An 18,301-nucleotide genomic window follows, 5' to 3' on the forward strand; every position below is an offset into this window, starting at 1 on the left:
TTATACTAAATTCCTTAGAACTGTGAGCAAAGTAAGAGCATACACGATTTCAGAGAAGTATTTTAAAAGTGAGTATTAACCTTTGATTCACAAACTTTATTAGATCTATTTTCACTGCTCTCGGCTAACTTTTTCTCACTCTTGTTTGGGATTAAGTTCAGGATAGGAACTTGATGTGAAAGATTAAAAATAAATTCCTCATCACAGACAAAACTGGATTTTTAAGAAATGCAAGATGCTTACGAGAACACATAACATTGAAGAGACGTTGAAACAACTAAGTGGGCATAGTTCAAAGATGCTTTAATGACTCTGTCACGGAATTCCAGTAAATCCACTGCATCATTAAGAACGTTACGCACCTAAACAAGGAAAAATGGAATACCAACAAACAACATTAAAATACATCAAACTTTTATTAAGTAAGTTAGCAAGATTTTGAAAAACAAAAATTCAATGCTCTCATGATTGTCCAATCACATAAAAAAAGAACATTTCAAAAGTAACTGGGATAAGATGACATATTTGGGTATAAAATCAACCAACAAAATTATAGACATAAAAAACTTCTTAGAAATAAACAGAAAAAGATATATAGAGATTCCTAACATGCAAGCCAATCTGAATAATGTAGCAATGGAGCAATAAGGTAAAAATGCTATAACATAGTCAAAGGAGTGTGGCAAATAGGAGTTGGAAAGAAAGTATACAGGTTGGGGCAAAAGTAGGTTTACAGTTGTTCATATGGAAAATAATACAATAATTAATAAATAATAATATAAGAATAAACTCTGTGTTTTTTGTACTTACAATTGTAAACCTACTTTTGCCCCACCCTGTATAATTTCTGCCCCAAACAGTATTAATGTATCTTTTTAGGGTTAGATTTTACTTTAAAATTTAAGTTCTAGCCCTAGCCGGTTTGTCTCAGTGGATGGAGCATCGGCCTGCAGACTGAAGGGTCCCAGGTTCAATTCTGGTCACTTGCCTGGTTTGCAGGCTCAATCCCCAATAGGGGGCGTGCAGGAGGCAGCTGATTGATTCTCTCATCATTGATGTTTCTATCTCTCTCTCCCTTTCTCTCTGAAATCAATAAAAATATTTTTACAAATTTAAGTTCTAAAATAAGAGATATAACAATTTCAAAAGTAGAGTAGGAGGTGTTAGTGCATATTGACAAACCAAGCTGCACAGAAGGGGAGAAAATATTTCCATATGTAAAAACACAGAGATAATATAAAAGTTAAGCACCAACTAACAAAAGGAGATTTGCACAGAGGTAATATATAAGAAAGTTAAGCACCAATTAACAAAAGGAGATTTGCCTTAGATAGTTAAAATTGTTATGTTCGTAACAGAATAAAGTTTTGCAAGAATTTTAACAGTTGGTAGTATCAGATAAAAATCCTGAAGTTGGAGACCATTTGCCAAAAATTAGGAAAAATGTTGGGCAAGTTAAAACTATCTAATCTCTGGCCAATACCAGAATGGGTAAGATAATATAGTAGGAGCTGAAAAATAGAGAAAAAGAGTTTAATTGTAATTTGTATTACTTTAAATTCCCCTCAAAATGATATCATCTTCATAAATCCAGTATAATGTGACAATTACAGTATTAATGAAGAATAAAAGGGTATAGAAAAAAGATAGGAAAATAAAGTCAAACATCTTATAAGTATTTATTTGAAGTACTTCTACCTATAAGGCATATTCTATTTTTACTAGAGGCCCGGTTGCATGGATTCATGTACTGGTGGGATCCCTCGGCCTGGCCTGCGCCCTCTTGCAACCCGGGACCCCTTGGGGGATGTCAGACTGCCAATTTCAGCCCGATCCCTGCAGGCCAAGCCAAGGGACCCCACCGGTGCATGAATCCGTGCACTGGGCTTCTAGTACGCATGTAAGATCTTTGGTTAATCTCTTCCCACCCTCTCCCTCCCCCCTTCCCTCTGAGATTCATCAGTCTGTTACATGTTTCCATGCCTGTGCGTTGAGCATCTGCCCCCTAGTGGTCAGTGCGTGTCATAGCTACCGGTCGAACGGTTGAACGGCTGCTTAGGCTTTTATATATACACTAGAGGCCCAGTGCACAAAATTCGTGCATGGGGGGGGGGTGTCCCTCAGCCCAGCCTGCACCCTCTCCAATCTGGGACCCCTCAAGGGATGTTCGACTGCCCGTTTACAGGGATCGGGCCATGGGGTGTGGCCAGCCTGGGTGAGGGGCTGAGGGTGTTTTCAGGCTGGCCACAGCCCCTTCAGGGTGGGGGTCCTGCTGGGGTGCCTGGCCAGCCTGGGTGAGGGGCTGATGGCTGTTTGCAGGCTGGCCACACACCCCGGCGACCCAAGCTCCCAGCCCCTCCTTTTTTTCTTTTTCTTTTTTTTTTTTCAGCACCTCCTTAAGCAGAGGCCAGGGCCGGCTGGAAGCAGGTATCTGGGATTTATTTATTTATCTTCTATAATTGAAACTTTGTAGCCTTGAGCAGAGGCAAGGGCTGGCCAGGGCAGGTGGGAAGCTTGGCTTCCTCCATCACCGGGGGCAACCCAAGCCTCCCGCTCACTCCAGCTCTGTGGCCGCCACCATCTTTGGTGGGTTAATTTGCATACTCGCTCCTGATTGGCTGGTAGGTGTAGCGGAGTGATGGTCAATTTGCATGTTTCTCTTTTAATAGTGTAAATAGATTATCTGCTCCTCAACTCCCATCCCCACCAAACTATTATCACCATGACAAGAGATAGCAAAATTATATACATGTAAATTCCTCGACCTAGTAATTTTACTGTTAGAATTCTATCCCAGAGATAAACAAACAAAACTATGAAATAGCATACACACAAGGCAATTACTATACACAGCACTAATGGTAACAGCAAAAGATTAGAACAGCCCAACTATCTATCAACATGGGATAGGTTGAATAAACTGGTACATTCACAAAGTGGAATACTATACAGCTGTGAAAGGAATAGGGAAGATCTATGGAGTGATCTCCAGGATATATTATATAATAAAAAATGTAAGATGTAAAACAGTCTGTATAGTATGATACCTTTTATCTAATAAAAGAAAGGATATGAAAATATATGGATTTGTTTATATTAAAAACTAAAAATCTAAAACAGTATTGATTCATTATTTGAAACTATATTTTAGGGTACATATATATAGCACCATTAATGTCTTCGGGAACCAAAATAACGAAAATTTTCTTGTAAAAGAAAAATGCTTCAAATAAAAAACCAAAAGTAAAACTCTGTAATCTTAAATTTGAACTTGAAACCTCAGTTTACACTCATGACATATTTTTATGTAAAAAATAAATATATTTCATCTAGAAGTAATGATCAAACCAGTAACAATGAGCACTCTAGCACCTGGATCATGGTCTCTAAGTAACATTTCCCTCCAAAAGGATCAAGGTCTTCTTGGAAGAATGGCTGATTCCAAGTCTGGAACAGGAAATATATAAGAGGAGCCTAGGGCATCTTATCAGAAATACAAGCAAGCTACTGAGTTCATCTCAAAAGAACACAGGAGCCAATGGCCAAAGCCATTGAGCATTAAAGAGAATAATGACTGAAATGGATTGAAACACATCAAAAATGTTAAAATTTGCAAATTTATAATGATATTATCAATAATAAAAAACTCATTGGACATACTACAAAATCAATTCATTATGTGAAAACTGGTAAATACAGGAAAATAATTAAAAATTCATCTCTCCTCAGGGTAAACAAATAGTTGATGAGCCAAAGTCTTTGGTAAAAGAATTTTAGCTAATAAATGCAGAAGAATCATTAGAATTACAAGATTAACATTTTATAACCCCCAATGAAACATGGTTCTAGACAACTATCATCAACGGCTAAGAGGTATATTAAGTTAAAATTCTAATGAGGAATTATGAAATAGATGAATCAGACTGACAACACCTGAACAGATTGATCAATCTTAGCATCATTAAAAGAGAAATAAGCAGATACAAGTGTCTCCTGATGTGATGCAGTAGAAAGTGCACAGCATCACCTACAAAGTCATCTTTATAGTATTAAGGCTCCACATCTAATAACCAGTCCACAGGAAATACAGGAGTTAGATGAACATGTTAAATTTAATCATACCACAGAGATGCAAATAGGAAAATGTGGTTTCTTAAACAAATAAATAAATAACAAGGAAGAGAAACTGTTTCAGATTTTAAAAGACTGAACAAACTAACAAAATGCAATATGGGACTTTGTTTCCTGATACAAACAAGCACACAATATCAATTACTTAATTGGAGAAATGGAACCTGCTACTGAGGAAAGACATTTAGAAGACAACCAGAGGAATGTGAAATATTATGGTTATGTTAAAATAAAAATAGTTCTTAACTTTTAGATATTTTAAAAGTTCTTAATAAAAAAGAGTTATGCCAGGACTACTGATAAAGAAAATGACTAGGTTCGCTTCCCTCTTCAATGAGTAGGGGAAATAACTACAAAAAGGGGAGCAGTCTTGGGGGTGGGGAGGAGAGCAGGTTTAAAGAAAGTAAAACCTAATTTTAAACACATTCTAGCAAGAAATAATCAACTGTTTGAAAATCATGCTTTAACTTTTTGTTATATTCTCAGCTATACAAAATTGTTTATTTAAAAAATTTTTATACTGCTGTTAATTTGAAATCTGTTAATCCTATTGTGGAATTTGGTGGTGGTGTTTTTTAAGATGTTTCTAATTGGATTTTTAAATCATGAATGGAATTTGGTCTGTATTTTCTGATAGAACCTAAGCTTTTTGTGGTTCTTAGTGTTCTGTGTAAAACTTAGTGTCAAAGTACGGTAATCAACTTTGAGGCTTTCCCTTCTATTCTGCTTTATATTACAAGCCCTTTAGGAAATGGGAACCTGGTGAATATACAATGAATTGTAAAATATTGTAATGTGCAACTTTTTCAACTGTGAAACTATGACTATTGGTTTTTTTTAATGAAAACAACTGCTGATAAAGTTAAAAAAAAAGTGGGGGGGGGCAGTCTGATGGCAAGTTTTCAAAGGAGCTGGAATTCGTTAGGGAGGAAGAAGTTATCGTGGTATGGAATTAGCAGTGAGGGGTAAGGAAGACACCTACCCCGACCTCTGGACCCAGTAATACTTGGTATAAAGAAGAAAAACACCTTTACTTGAGAAGATTGTAGGAGAAACACCGGCCTCAGGGATCGGCTGGTTTTTACTTAGAACAGAAATGTGAAGAGTGCTTTCGGTGAAAAGGCTGATCTTTGTCTGAAGGCCACAGATGAGTGCTGCACAACTCTAGGTCTAAATGAATGGGCCACTAGCACTGAGCAAGTCGTAACTACAGGTGGTGACCCTGTGAGTCTCTGTTCAAACCTTAGGCTTTTAAAGGTCTTCTTTCATAAAGGGGAGAAGAGAGCTATCCCGCAGACTCCCCCCCCCCCCCCCCCCGCCCGCCTCCCCTCTGATTTCAAACAGAGACCTGGCTCAGGCCACTCGACTCACTGCAAGTACTTGTGGTTCCATCAGCCAGCAGGAGCCACTCTCCTCACTGCTGCTGGGCCTGAGTCAAGCGGTCAAAGACTTCACTGTATACTCCGCATTTTGTTCCATTTCTGGTCCACAGAGATGTTTATCTTGTTTTTGAGTCAAGATAAGTCTTTTTTAAAAATATTTTTTCATATATTATTGATGTCTTTGGAGCCAAAGGTATATCTATTCCTTCCAACTGAGAACTTATGACATGAGCTTGACCAGAAGTCTGAGCTCCCAGAGACATTTTAAAAGGCCCAAAATGCCATCCTTGCTGGAAACATTTTAAAGCTAATGGAGTGAAATAAAAGTTTTTAAAGGACGTTATATGGTAGTTTCTTTATAGCAATATGATACCCAGTGAAACTAACTGGCTCTTAATACAGGTTTAGGAACATTCAATATTTAAAAACCTGATTGTGTAGGTCTCTGCTGTTATTCAAATTATATACAGATTTCTTAAAATTCATATTTGCCTAAAGCTTTACATGGAGGAACTTTTCTTTGTGAATCTGGAACACCAGAACCAAACAGGAATAAAATATCCCAAAACTAAAGATACAGTGATAATTGCCGTTAAAATGTCAAATCTCTAGCAAATCCCACATCAAAAATGTCTTGAGAGAATTTTAAATGCATCCATTATTCTGTTCAATTCTGGAAAGATTCAGGATTAACCTCTTGATACTTGTATTACCTAGTACTTGTACCTAACCACAACATTTAAGTCCTCAGATTGACATAAGTCCAAAAACTCTGTTTCCTCATTTACAAAATACCCACTTAATCCTATAATTAGCTATAATTATAGAAATAGCTACCATTTATTTTTGTTTTACATACATTATCACATTTAATTCTCAAAAGCACTCTATTATTAACTCTTACCTTTACAGAAGATAAAACTAAGAATCAAATAATGTTGAACTTCTGCAACTATTAAAAATCAAAGCAGTGCCCTATGCTAAATTAAGAGTGGCAGGAAAGAGGTAAACTGGAGACCTGAGAAATGCCTTATCTCTCCTTCTGTACCTCTGCCTTCCAGGCACTTCCTCCTAACAAAGCCATCAATTATCCCTTTTGGAAAAAAGTCTCCACTGGGATCCGACCTGGAGGCAAGGAGCAGATTAAGAAACCTTCTCTCTCAAGGTTACTGGGTCACACAAAAGCGGAGGAACAGGAATTCCGGAAGGGCAATGTAGCCTGCTGCCAGGTGAAGGTCTAAATTCAAGAATTAATGACTCAACATGATCTCTGGTTTCTGAGTCAATGAAACACAAACCAACCAACAGTCTAAGTTTCTAATGAAATTGTAAAATTCTAGCCCTAGTCTGTTTTGCTCAGTGGATAGAGCATCGGCCTGCAGACTAAAGGTTCCCAGGTTCGTTTCTGGCCAAGGGCACATGCCTGGGTTGATCCCCCCCCCCCCGCCCCCCCCAGTAGGGGGCATGCAGGAGGCAGCCAATCAGTGATGTTTCTATCTATCTCTCTCCCTTCCTCTCTGAAATCAATAAAAAATATATATATATATAAAAGAAATTGCAAAATTCTAAACCAGGCAAACAAAATGTTGTGATTAATCAGTCCTTATGGCAATCCGTGCTCCCACCTCACAACAAAATTAAGTGGGCTATTTCTACCTCTGGGTATTTATGCAAAAAAAACAAAAACACTAATTTGAAAAGTTACATATATGCATCCTTATGTTAACTGTAGCATTAGTTACAATTGCCAAGATATAGATGCAACCTAGTGTCCATCGGTAGATGAATGGATAAAGATGATGTTTTCTATATGTGTGTGTGTGTGTGTGTGTGTGTGTGTGTATACACACACACACACACACACACACACACTGAGTGGCCATATTATTATGCGTTCAGTGATCATAATAATCTGGCCATTCAGTGTATACACACAAATACTCTAGGTATCTCCAATAGATTATTACTCAGCAAGAAAAAAGAATAGAATATTGCCATTTGCAACAACAGGGAGAGACCTAGACAATAATGCTAAATGAAATAAATCAGACAAAGAAAGACAAATGCTGTATGATTTAGTTATATGTGAAATCTAAAACAAAACCAATGAATAAACAAAATGAAACAAACAGGCCCACAGATATAGAGAACAAGCTGATGGTTACTGAAGGGGAGAGGGGGAGTGGAGGAAGAAAAGAATTTGCACTATAATGGGGTTCTATTAGGGTTCTCTGAATATCATTGTGCAGGTTGTTGGAATTATAAATAAGTAAATCAAACAACCAAATCAATCAATCCCCAATTTCTTCCATTAGGGGCTGAAAATTATTAATTAAGTGGGCTACTAAAATGAATAGTTCCCAGAAAGAGAATCCTTCCAAATGGGAGACTGTCCCAGAAAGATAAACTAGAATTGCCAACTAACTCTATTGCTAAGAAAAAGGGGTCTCGGGTTCTCAGGATATTACTGGCTGGCTGCATTTTAGCTATTGACCTGGCAATCACTGTTGTTTTCTCTTTTCCCCTTTTCCCATCTGTTTTCACTGAAGCTCTCCTGTTTTCCCCTTGTCACTGTAAATTGGGAATATGGGGAGGGAGAGAAGAGTAATTAAAATTCACTTTTATAGTTTTCTAGACCAGAGATTTGGAGCTGAATGAAATGACTGGAAGAATCTGCATTATCTCTTTTTAGGGAGGGAGGGTTTGTTTTCCATCGAATATGGAATACTGCATTAGTTGAGTAGTGCATTTCTGAGTTACACATATATGAATAAGGGTATGTATATGTGGTTAGGTAACTTGTAAGGTGGCTCTTAATGATCCTCACCTCCTAGTATTCACATCCTTCTGTAAGTCTCTCCAGTGTGTGGACTGGACCTAGTAGTAGCTTGCTTCTAAAGACAGACTATGGAAAGAGTGATGAGTCACTTTTGGGGGGAGAAAATAGATATGGACATGAATGGGGCAGGTTTGGTCATGGGTTGATCATGTTGGGCTGGGTGATAAGTACATAGAGATTCATTATACTACTCTGTTTACTTTTATATGTTTTAAATTCTCCATAATATGAAGTTTAAAATTTAAAAATAAGTAAACAAAACAAAGAAAAATTAGCATATACCAAATCACTATTACTTTGGTGACCATATTATCCAAATTTTAAAATCTGGGTAATTAGGCTAAAGAATATTTGAATAGATCTGTCCAAGAAATCATAAGATATATGCTTCCAAAATGTTATAGTATTTATAACAATCTGAACTATGAGTACTGAAGGAGGAAGTTACAGACAGGAGGAAGAGGAGGAAGGGGAGGAGGAAGGTAGAGTTGCCCTTTCTTTGGCCGAGGCTTTGCCATTGGCACATTGTCTTTGGCCTCTTCCTCCTCCCTTTTGTCAATTAACTTTAAAAGTATTTGTGGAATGCTTATTATATATATGCAAGGCACTGGGCTAGGCCCCATAGGGGAGATAAAGACAAGTGAAATATGGTACTGAGTAAGAGGCTTACAACTGAATAGAGAACCCCTCTCTCTGACGTTCTCTACCTATAAATTATTTCCCCTTTGCCTCCCATTCCGCATTCCAACCTTCCTGTCTTAATCTACAAAGTATTTCACTCCAGAATTACCCGTTTTCTTCCTAACTACCAATAAGAACTTCCTATTATTTTCCCAATTTGGCTTGCCTTAGGTAATTCTTAATAGGAAAAAAAAAATTAATGAGGTTAAATAAACTCATACAACTATAAATAAATAAAATAATGCAATCCAGACTCTGATGAGAAGGTTAGGCCTGCCTTCGGGTCAGGTCCAGGAATTAAATCTAACCTGTCATAGCTGTCTCCCCCTTCCTCAGCTGTATCTACACTTTGTCTAAATGCTTCAAGTTTCACTATCCCTGCCTCAACCCCAGAACCTCAGTAACTATGGGCACTCAGGGTCTATTTCATTAATGTCATGAAGAGGATCACTAATAGTATAGTTAAAATATATCTAATGTGACTGAATTTTTATAAACTTAATTTAAATACTATTAACGAAGATAATCCCATAATCTGTAGAGTGAACTAATGTGAAAAGAAGCAGGTTTAATCAACCATAGACCATAATCATACCTGCATAGTCCTTCTTTTGGTTAATGTTACTTGAAAATTTTTCCACTCCCAACGTTGCTCCACCACGTGTGCGAAAACAACATGTCCATTTCCACAGGCTCCAGCAATCTGGGTGCCATCAACTGACCATGCAATATTAAATATGCTGCCAGTGTTGGGCTTTTCCAAAGCATATGACCACTTGGGAAAGAAAAAACAAGAGAAAAATTCATTTATTTAAAAAAAATTTTTAAGTAAGTTTTAAACTGAGGATACGTTAACATATTAAGACAATTTTTTCTTAAATGTGCCCTGGCTGATGTGTCTCTGTGGTTAGAGTGTTGGGCCACACACCGAACAGTCTTGGGTTCGATTCCTGGTCAAGGGCACGTACCTCGGTTGCACATTCAACCCCTGGCCTTGGTTGGGGGGAGTGCAGAGGCAACCAATCCATGTGTCTCTCTCACATCGATGTTTTTCTCTCTCTGCTTCTTTCCTTCCCTCCCTTCTTCCCTCTCTACCAACTCTCGACTCTCTAAAAATCAATGGGGGAAACAATATCCTTGCGTGAGGATTAACCAAAATTTAAAAAGTATCTTCATTCTAAAATTAATAAGAAATATTTTTCTTAATTACAAGTATAGGGAACTAAACAAAAGACGTAATTTTTAAAGTACACAGTAGAATATGTATGAAACATGTAACATGTATGAAATCTTTCAAGAAATGCAAAACATCCACACCATTTCCAATCACATAATTACTTTTAAGTAATAATACTGAATGGATACATACAAAGATTCTGTAGGGAAAAATAAAGGCATCTTACTATTAATTCTACAGTTCCTATATCTAAAGATTTCTGATTATATTTCAAGAATGTCATTAAAAATTGAAACTAAACACACACTGTAACTAAAGCATTTTTGATATACGCCTAAAATCATGGAAGTATAGGTAATTGATTTCTTGTTTTCAGAATGCAGTAAGTATAACCTCTTCTAGGACCTATCTATCTATGTGAGAATGTTACCTAGAGATATCAATAAGCATCAGCTGGAACAAAAGAGGTGCGTGTGTAAGACAGTAACAAACATTTTTTTGAAAGATGGTATTACAGCCCTGGCCGATGTGGCTCAATTGGTTGAGTGTTGTCCTGTGAACTGGAAGGTTGCTGGTTTGATTCAGGTCAGGGTTGCAGCTCGATCCCCAGTAGGGGGCGTGCAGGAGGCAGCCAATCAATGTTACACTCTCACATTGATGCTTCTCTCTCTCTCTCCCCCCCCCCTCTAAAAATATTAAAAGAAAAAAAAATATGTGGAAGGGGACCTTACAGATTAAAAGAGATCTAAGACATTTGTCAACCAATCACCAATCACAATTATTATACCTTATTTGCATCTTAATTCCCACAAACTGAAAAACAAAAAACAACTGGAAAATTATGAACAGTGACTGTTGAGAATATTAAGGAATTATTGTTAATTGTTTTTAGGTTTAATAATGGTATGGAGGTTAGATTTTTAAAAGCCTCTGTGTTTTTTAATGGTGAGTAGAAATATTTAACGATAAAATTCTATGATGTCAGGGATTTGCTCAGAATAATCTGGGCCATGGTACAGATGAGGTAGGAATTAGCCATTAGTCGACAATTGTTGGAAGCTGAGTAATAGGGTAAATGGGAATTCATTACACCACTGTAACCTTCAAATGTAACCAATAAATGTTAGGGGAATTCATTACACACCATTGTAACCTTCAAATGTAACCAATAAATGTTATTGTTTAGTATCATGAACTCATTAATTTTAACATATTTGATGTGCTTTAATAAATAAAATGCTCCAATTAGCCCAATTTTAGCCAGTGGGATCCCTTGAAGTTGGTTTTTTAGTTGTTGTTTTTAATGGAATCTTGTAGTTTCCATCACTTTCCTTGTTTTCTATATGACAAAATGTTCCAGATTCATATTTTATATTTCCTGATCCACACCTGGAGTCAGCCTTTACTTCAATGCACCCTAATGTGGAAAATGGTATTGAGAGAAAACCCCTAGGCCTTTTTTTAAAAAAAATCCTCACCCAAGGATATTTTCCATTATTTTATTTTATTTTATTTTTATAGAGAGTGGAAGAGAGAGGGAGAGACAGAGAGAAACATCAATGTGAGAGGAAAAAATTGATTGGTTGCCTCCCGCATGTGCCAGGGCCCGGGCCAAAGAGGAGCCTGCCACCGAGGTACGTGCCCTTGACCAGAATCGAACCCGGGACCCTTCGGTCCATAGGCCAATGCTCTATCCACTGAGCCAAACCAGCTAGGGTGCCCCTAGGCCTTTTAATGAACAGAATTAGGAAATTTTTTTCATGAACTCAAACTGACACTTCCAATTCAAACCCAGGAACTAGATAATTTTTATTTATCCTTGCCAATCTTACCTCAGTATCTCCTTTCTCCTAGCCAAAAACCCCAGTTCTTCAAAATAACAAAATCAACATCACAAATGGTTACAAGTTTTAAATTGTATTTTTTCACTCTTTTGCCCTTAAGCCTATTTATTTTAAAAAAAAATAAAAACATTGAGATACATTTCACATATTATAAAATCCCCTTTTAAAGTATAGAATTCAGTGGTTTTTATTATAGTCAGAGTTGTACAACCATCACTACTATGGAATTTCAGAACATTTTTATCACCACAAAGAGAAACCCATACCCATTAGCAGTTGTCCATTCCCCGGATCCCCCAGCTCATGGCAACCACTAATCTATTTTCATTTTCTATTCTGGTCATTTCATATAAATGCAATAATACATTATGTGGCTTTTGTGACTGGCTTCTTTCACTTTAATGTTTTCAAGGTTTATCCATGTTGTAGCATGTGTCACATCCCTTTGCTTGCCAAATAATATTGGATTGTATAACTATTACATATATTGTTTGGGTTTTGGGGCATTTGGGTTTTTCAGCTTTTTGGCCATCATAAGTAATGCTGTTATGAACATTTGTGTATAGGCTTTTGTGTGGACATACGTTTTCATTTCTCTGGGTACACACCTAGGAGTGGAATTGCTGGGTCTATGGTAACTCTATGTTTGCCATTTGAGGAGCTGAAAAGCTTTTTCAAAGTGGCAGGGTAATTCTCTCCTGAGTCTCTACTGTGAGCACAAGGAGCTGACAATCAAGTCAAGTAGTTACCTGAAATAGTTCCTCTCTGGGTGGTTATACAAACAACCAAATACAATTTGGCTCATTTATTTAATTCATTTTTGAGTTTTTAAAAAAAATGTTGCCTCTGCCATTATCTTTCCCCTTCAGTCTATCTTTATTAAAATTATACTGACGCTATGCTTCCATAGTTTAATTGTATTTTTAGACCATCTATATATATAAAACCCTAATATGCAAATAGACTGAATGGCAGAACAACTAACCAACCAAACAACTGGTCGCTATGACATGCGCTGACCTCCAGGGGGCGCACGTGGAACATGGCGGGTGTCAGCAGCAGGCAGCACAGCACGGAACATGACGGGCATCAGCCACAGTAGAATGGTGGAGCAGGTGAGCGGGGGTGCCAGACCAAGGCGGAGCACCGGTTGCTGTCATTGGGGCAAGCCTCTGGTGGTTACTGAAAATTCTTTGCTCACACGCACCACGGTCCCACCCGGCCCTGCTTGCACCCGCTGCTGGCACCAGAGCTGCCGCTCGCACCCACTGCCAGCACCCAGGGCCATCAGTGGCTACGAGTGGCAGCTGCCAGCCCCAATCGCTCCTCAGGGCTTCTCCACCTCCTGCTGCTCCTAAGGGGCAATCGGGGCTGGCAGCTGCCTCTCGCAACCACAGCCAGTGCCGCTGCTCGCACCTGCTGCCAGCGCCCAACGCTGGTCCTGATCACTCAGTGTCGTCAACAGGTGCAAGTGGCAGCTGCCAACCCGGATCGCCCCTGAGGGCTTCTCCACCTCCCCCTGCTCCTGAGGGGAGATCAGGGCAGCAGCCGCCACTCGCACCTGCTTATGGCGCTGGCCCTGCTCACACCTGCTGCTGGCGCCGGCCCAAATCGCTCCACGCCTTCAGTGGGTGCGAGTGGGGCTGGCGCCGTCAACACGTGGGGTGGCCAGGAGGGGGCATGGAGAATGGGCCGAGACCCGCCCCTGTGCCCACCACAACCTCGCAGCCCACTGCAGCCTCGCGGCCCACAGTTCCTTTCGGGGTGCATGAATTCGTGCACTGGGCCCCTAGTAATATAATATTGAGATAAAATAAGTATTCAACATCAATACTAAAAGTAAAAGGATATGTAAAAATTTATTTATAGTCATCACAACCATGTCAAATCTTCTCAAAGACTTGTAAGGTACATAGAAAATGAAAATATTTTATTTTTTGGCATAATTATGGATATTATTTTTTCTATTTTTGTTTTATTTTTCTTATACTTCTTTTTGCCATAGATTACTTCAATATATAAGCCTTAGATCTAATTAAACTATTTCATATTAGTCACTATTTGTGCCTATATAATACTAGTGAGGTTTTCTATTTTTCCCCCTAATTCCAGACAATAAATTGTAGGTAACAGTTTCCTTAGGATACAGAATATGAAAAAGCAAACAAAGATTAGTTTGGGAGTGGTTAAGTGCAACTAATTTCTATAACCACAAAATAAATAAGCAAAAACAAAAATAGAAAAATCAGTAATTATAAAAAGTTTATAGAACACAAATATGATCTGTATTGATAATATGACCCAAATTATTTTGAGCTGTCTAGGAAGAACTATGCCACTGAACAAGAACATAACAAATTGCTGTTACGCTTTTGAAAGACTTAGCAATATATTTTTATATGTAATATCTTTGTTTTCAGTATACTGGCCTCAGGTACGCTGATTTTTAAGATCAATATTCTCTCTCATATACCGGGAATTAGCAAATTACAATGTCTTAAATCATGTGTTGCTATATATCAGCCATTTTCAATAGGTGTGCCACAAGAACTTTTAAAACATGCAATACCTGACGTATTTTCCCTTAGACTGTCAAATAAAAAAATGACAACAGCAACATAACAATAGTCGTCTGATGAGAATGGATCAAAATTATACCTTTTTTTCAGACTGGCAAAAAATATATTTTTTGGTATGATGCAGAATTTTAGTAGTTAGTTTATGTGTGCCATGAGATGAAAAATTGCTGATGTACATAACTATGAAAAGTTACATACAACAGTAAGACCAATTACTGCAGATGATAAGTTATTTTAATTGAGTGGAAGAATAAATGCACAAAGGGCAATGTTTTCATTACAATGGCAAACTGGGTATTTAAGAACAGAGAAAATAAGAATGGCAGTAAGTTCTCTTTTACACAAGCAATAGCACCACCTGCTGATACATAAAAGCAACAATGTCATTTAAAAGGTAACTTACATTCAAATCTTTTCCCTTGAATTCTGTTACATTTAACTTATTAGAATGCAATTCATTAATATATTCTGCATATTTACTTATGACTATGTTAACTTGAAAGATTTTACCTGACATATATGAAGCATGCCTTTCTTAAAAGTCAAAGGTTAAAAATAAAAATTATTATGGGATCTAGAGAAAAACTGTGGCATTATGGCTTTTAATTTTTCATCCACAAGTAATTCACTTACACCATAATTTACTTTACTAACCACTCAATAATGTACATTTAGTTTGTGTCTGATATTCCCTGACCACCTTACCTTTATTTTTTATAGTATTTTATTACCATTTAACTTACTACATATTCATTTTGTTTGTTTTCATACAGTCTTTCATCTGCAGGAATAAAAACTCAGAGCAGGGAATTTATTTTGTTTACTGCTGTCTAACACATAGGGCAAGTGCCTGGCATATAATAGACTCAAATATTTGTGAAGGAATTAGTGAATATGAAAATAAATGAGCAAATGAACATGCAATACATTTTAAACTTCCTTAAAAGTATAATACCTATGTCAAAAGTTTCAAGGATCTTGATAGATTTGCCAAATTATACTTGAGAAAAGTTGTACCAATAAATGCTCTCTTCGATGCATTATGAGGAGGTCCATTTTCCCATATTTTGATAAGTGGGAAATGGCATTGTACTATGATTTTTATTTGCATGAAACTCATTATTGAAGAGACTGGACATATTTGGGGGTTCTGGGGATATTTACAATATATTTCTTTTATCCTTTGATCATTTTTTTCAGTTCCAGATTTTTCATTTGGTTCATTTTTACAATTTCTATCCTTTTTATTTGTTTGGACCTTGTTCTCCTGGTGCCCTTTAGTTCTTTGAGCATATTTAAGATCATTGTGCCTGGCTGGTGTGGCTCAGTGGTTGAGGGTCCACCTATGAACCAGGAGGTCACGGTTCGATTCATGGTCAGGGCACATGCCCATGTAGTGGGCTGGATCCCCAGCAGGGGGTGTGCAGGAGGCAACTGATCAATGAATCTCTCCCATCATTAATGTTTCTCTCTCTCCCTCTCCCTTCCTCTCTGAAATCAATAAAAATATTTTTTAAATAAGTAAGACCAATGCTGGGCCTCCACAGAAATAGTATCTATTTCTTTTTCTCATGTGAATGGGCCATACTTTCCTCTTTGTATGCCTTGTAATTTTTTGTTGAAAAATTAATGTTTTGCATATTATAATGTGGTAACTCTGGAAATCAGATTCTTCCCCCTCCCCAGGTTTGCTCTTGCTACTTTTTGAGGACTGCAGTCATTTGTTTATTTAGTGACTCTTCCAAACAATTTTTGCCAAGACTATTTCTTTCATGTGTGGTCACTGAAGTCTCCATTCCATTATCTCAGGGGTCAGCTTCTAACCTGATAGAGCCCAAAAGAAAGAAAAAAAATACTCTCCCACTCTTTGCCAACTGGCTCTGAGCTCGGGCACTCTGTCAACCCTTAGCCAGGCCACCTATAGTACTTCCTTTGCCTTCACCTCCTGCTTGTGATACAAAGCTCTGCCCAAAGGTCTGCCAGGGATACAAGCCCAGCATCTTTTCTGAGCCTTTGTCTGGTCCTGGGCATGTGTGTTGCACTCTGGATTCATGTATCTTCCTCTTCAGCCTCCTCCTTCCTAGGCTTTTGGTCTGACTGCTGCTTGCCCCACCCACCGTTCCTTGCCCCAGGACGTTTGGTAGTAAGTCTTCAGATGCTTTCAACAGATGCCTCCTGGGAAGCCACTCCAGCTCTGAGAGATTGCCAAAGGAGGCAAAACAAAGACAAGTCTCTGTTTCGGTCCCTCAGAACCACCAGACATGTCAAAAAGTTCAACCACAATTTTTTGAGGACATAGTCCATATAGTCCCTTCAGGCACCAGCAAGCCACACCAGAACACCGGCTACCATCCCCATGGCCACGCCCAAGCTGGAAATGAGGGATGGTGTAGGCAGGTGAGCAAAACATGACACAATGCTTTCTTACCAAAATTTAGCAGTCTCTTTTTTCATTAAGCATCCCCCCCTAGTTGTTATAAGTTTTGAGTTAGATTCCAAAGGTCTGAAAAAGTTGAATCTGACATTTTTTGCCAGTTTAATGGTTGTTTGAGTAGAGAGACCAATTCTTGGAACTCCCTATTCCACCATTTTCTCTGACATCACTCCTTTTTTGCTCATTTTTATTGAAGAACTTTTTAAAGATCTTTATTACATCTATGCAATTGATACCTTTCATTAAGAAAGGGTTACACTACAAAATCATAAAGGAAAAGATATAGTATACAGCAACTATGAGTATACTGTTAACCATGTAGATATAACTATATACTATTTTACCTCAGTGAGATCATAAAATAAAATGCTCTCCAAAAATCTGGTCTTTTCACTAAAAAACTTATCATGAATATCTTTCCAGGTTTTTAAGCATAACACTCTTCCCCATTTTTAAGAGTTGAGGGTAATCAATTTTAGCTATATAGAATAATAATCTAATTAGTTTCCTACATGGGGAAATTTAATTTATTTCTAATTTTCATTATAACCACCCTACGATGAAATTATTATGCATACATCTTTGTGTACTTGTACAATGATCTCTTTAGAGAAAATTCCTAGAAGTGAGATCCCTAGGTCAAGGAATATGTACATCTAACACAAGGAATATGTATTATCAAACTACCCCTCAAAAAGATTGAATCAATTCACATTCCCATCAACAGTGTGTAAATGAGAGAGCTCATTTCCTCCTTGAGTAAACCCAAGGTTTTTAAGTAATTGTTAATCTTTTCAATCTATTAGGTAAAATACATCATGACTTATTTATTTTATATGTATACTAGAGGCCCGATGCACAAAATTCATGCAAGAGTAGACCTTCCTTCCCCCGGCTGCTGGCACCGGCTTCCCTCTGGCACCCAAAGACCTGGGCTTCCCTCTGGCCGCCAGCAGGCACCCAGGACCCAGGCTTCCCTCAAAGCCCAGCTTCGTCCAGAAGGACACCTGGTCTCATTAGCATATTATGCTTTTATTATTATAGATATTAGTTAAAGTGAACATCGTTTCATGTTTATACTGGCCATTTGCATGTGTTTCATGAACTGTCTACCCATGTCATCTGGCTATTTTCCTGAATAGTGAATCTCAAACAGGTAGCTCTCTCCCTCTGTTTCACCTTGAGAATCATTGTAATAGTTAGCATAGCTCTCAAATGTGCAGAACTGATTTTT

General features: G+C 37.9%; 1 protein-coding gene across 4 annotated transcripts in view; it reads right to left on the reverse strand.

Moving 5' to 3' along the window:
• The window catches only part of IFT80 (intraflagellar transport 80), a 96,332-nt gene that overhangs the window by 25,786 nt on the left and 52,245 nt on the right, over nucleotides 1-18,301 (reverse strand). For all 4 annotated transcript variants that reach the window (XM_079766455.1, XM_079766457.1, XM_079766454.1 and 1 more), the window contains 2 exons: nucleotides 9,629-9,808; nucleotides 244-362 (listed from right to left, as the gene is read on the reverse strand). In XM_079766455.1, the coding sequence (XP_079622581.1) occupies nucleotides 244-362; nucleotides 9,629-9,808 (299 nt within the window). The remainder of the gene's footprint in view (nucleotides 1-243; nucleotides 363-9,628; nucleotides 9,809-18,301) is intronic.

Source organism: Cnephaeus nilssonii (assembly GCF_951640355.1).
Source record: "Cnephaeus nilssonii genome assembly, chromosome: 3".
Lineage (NCBI taxonomy): Eukaryota > Metazoa > Chordata > Mammalia > Chiroptera > Vespertilionidae > Cnephaeus > Cnephaeus nilssonii.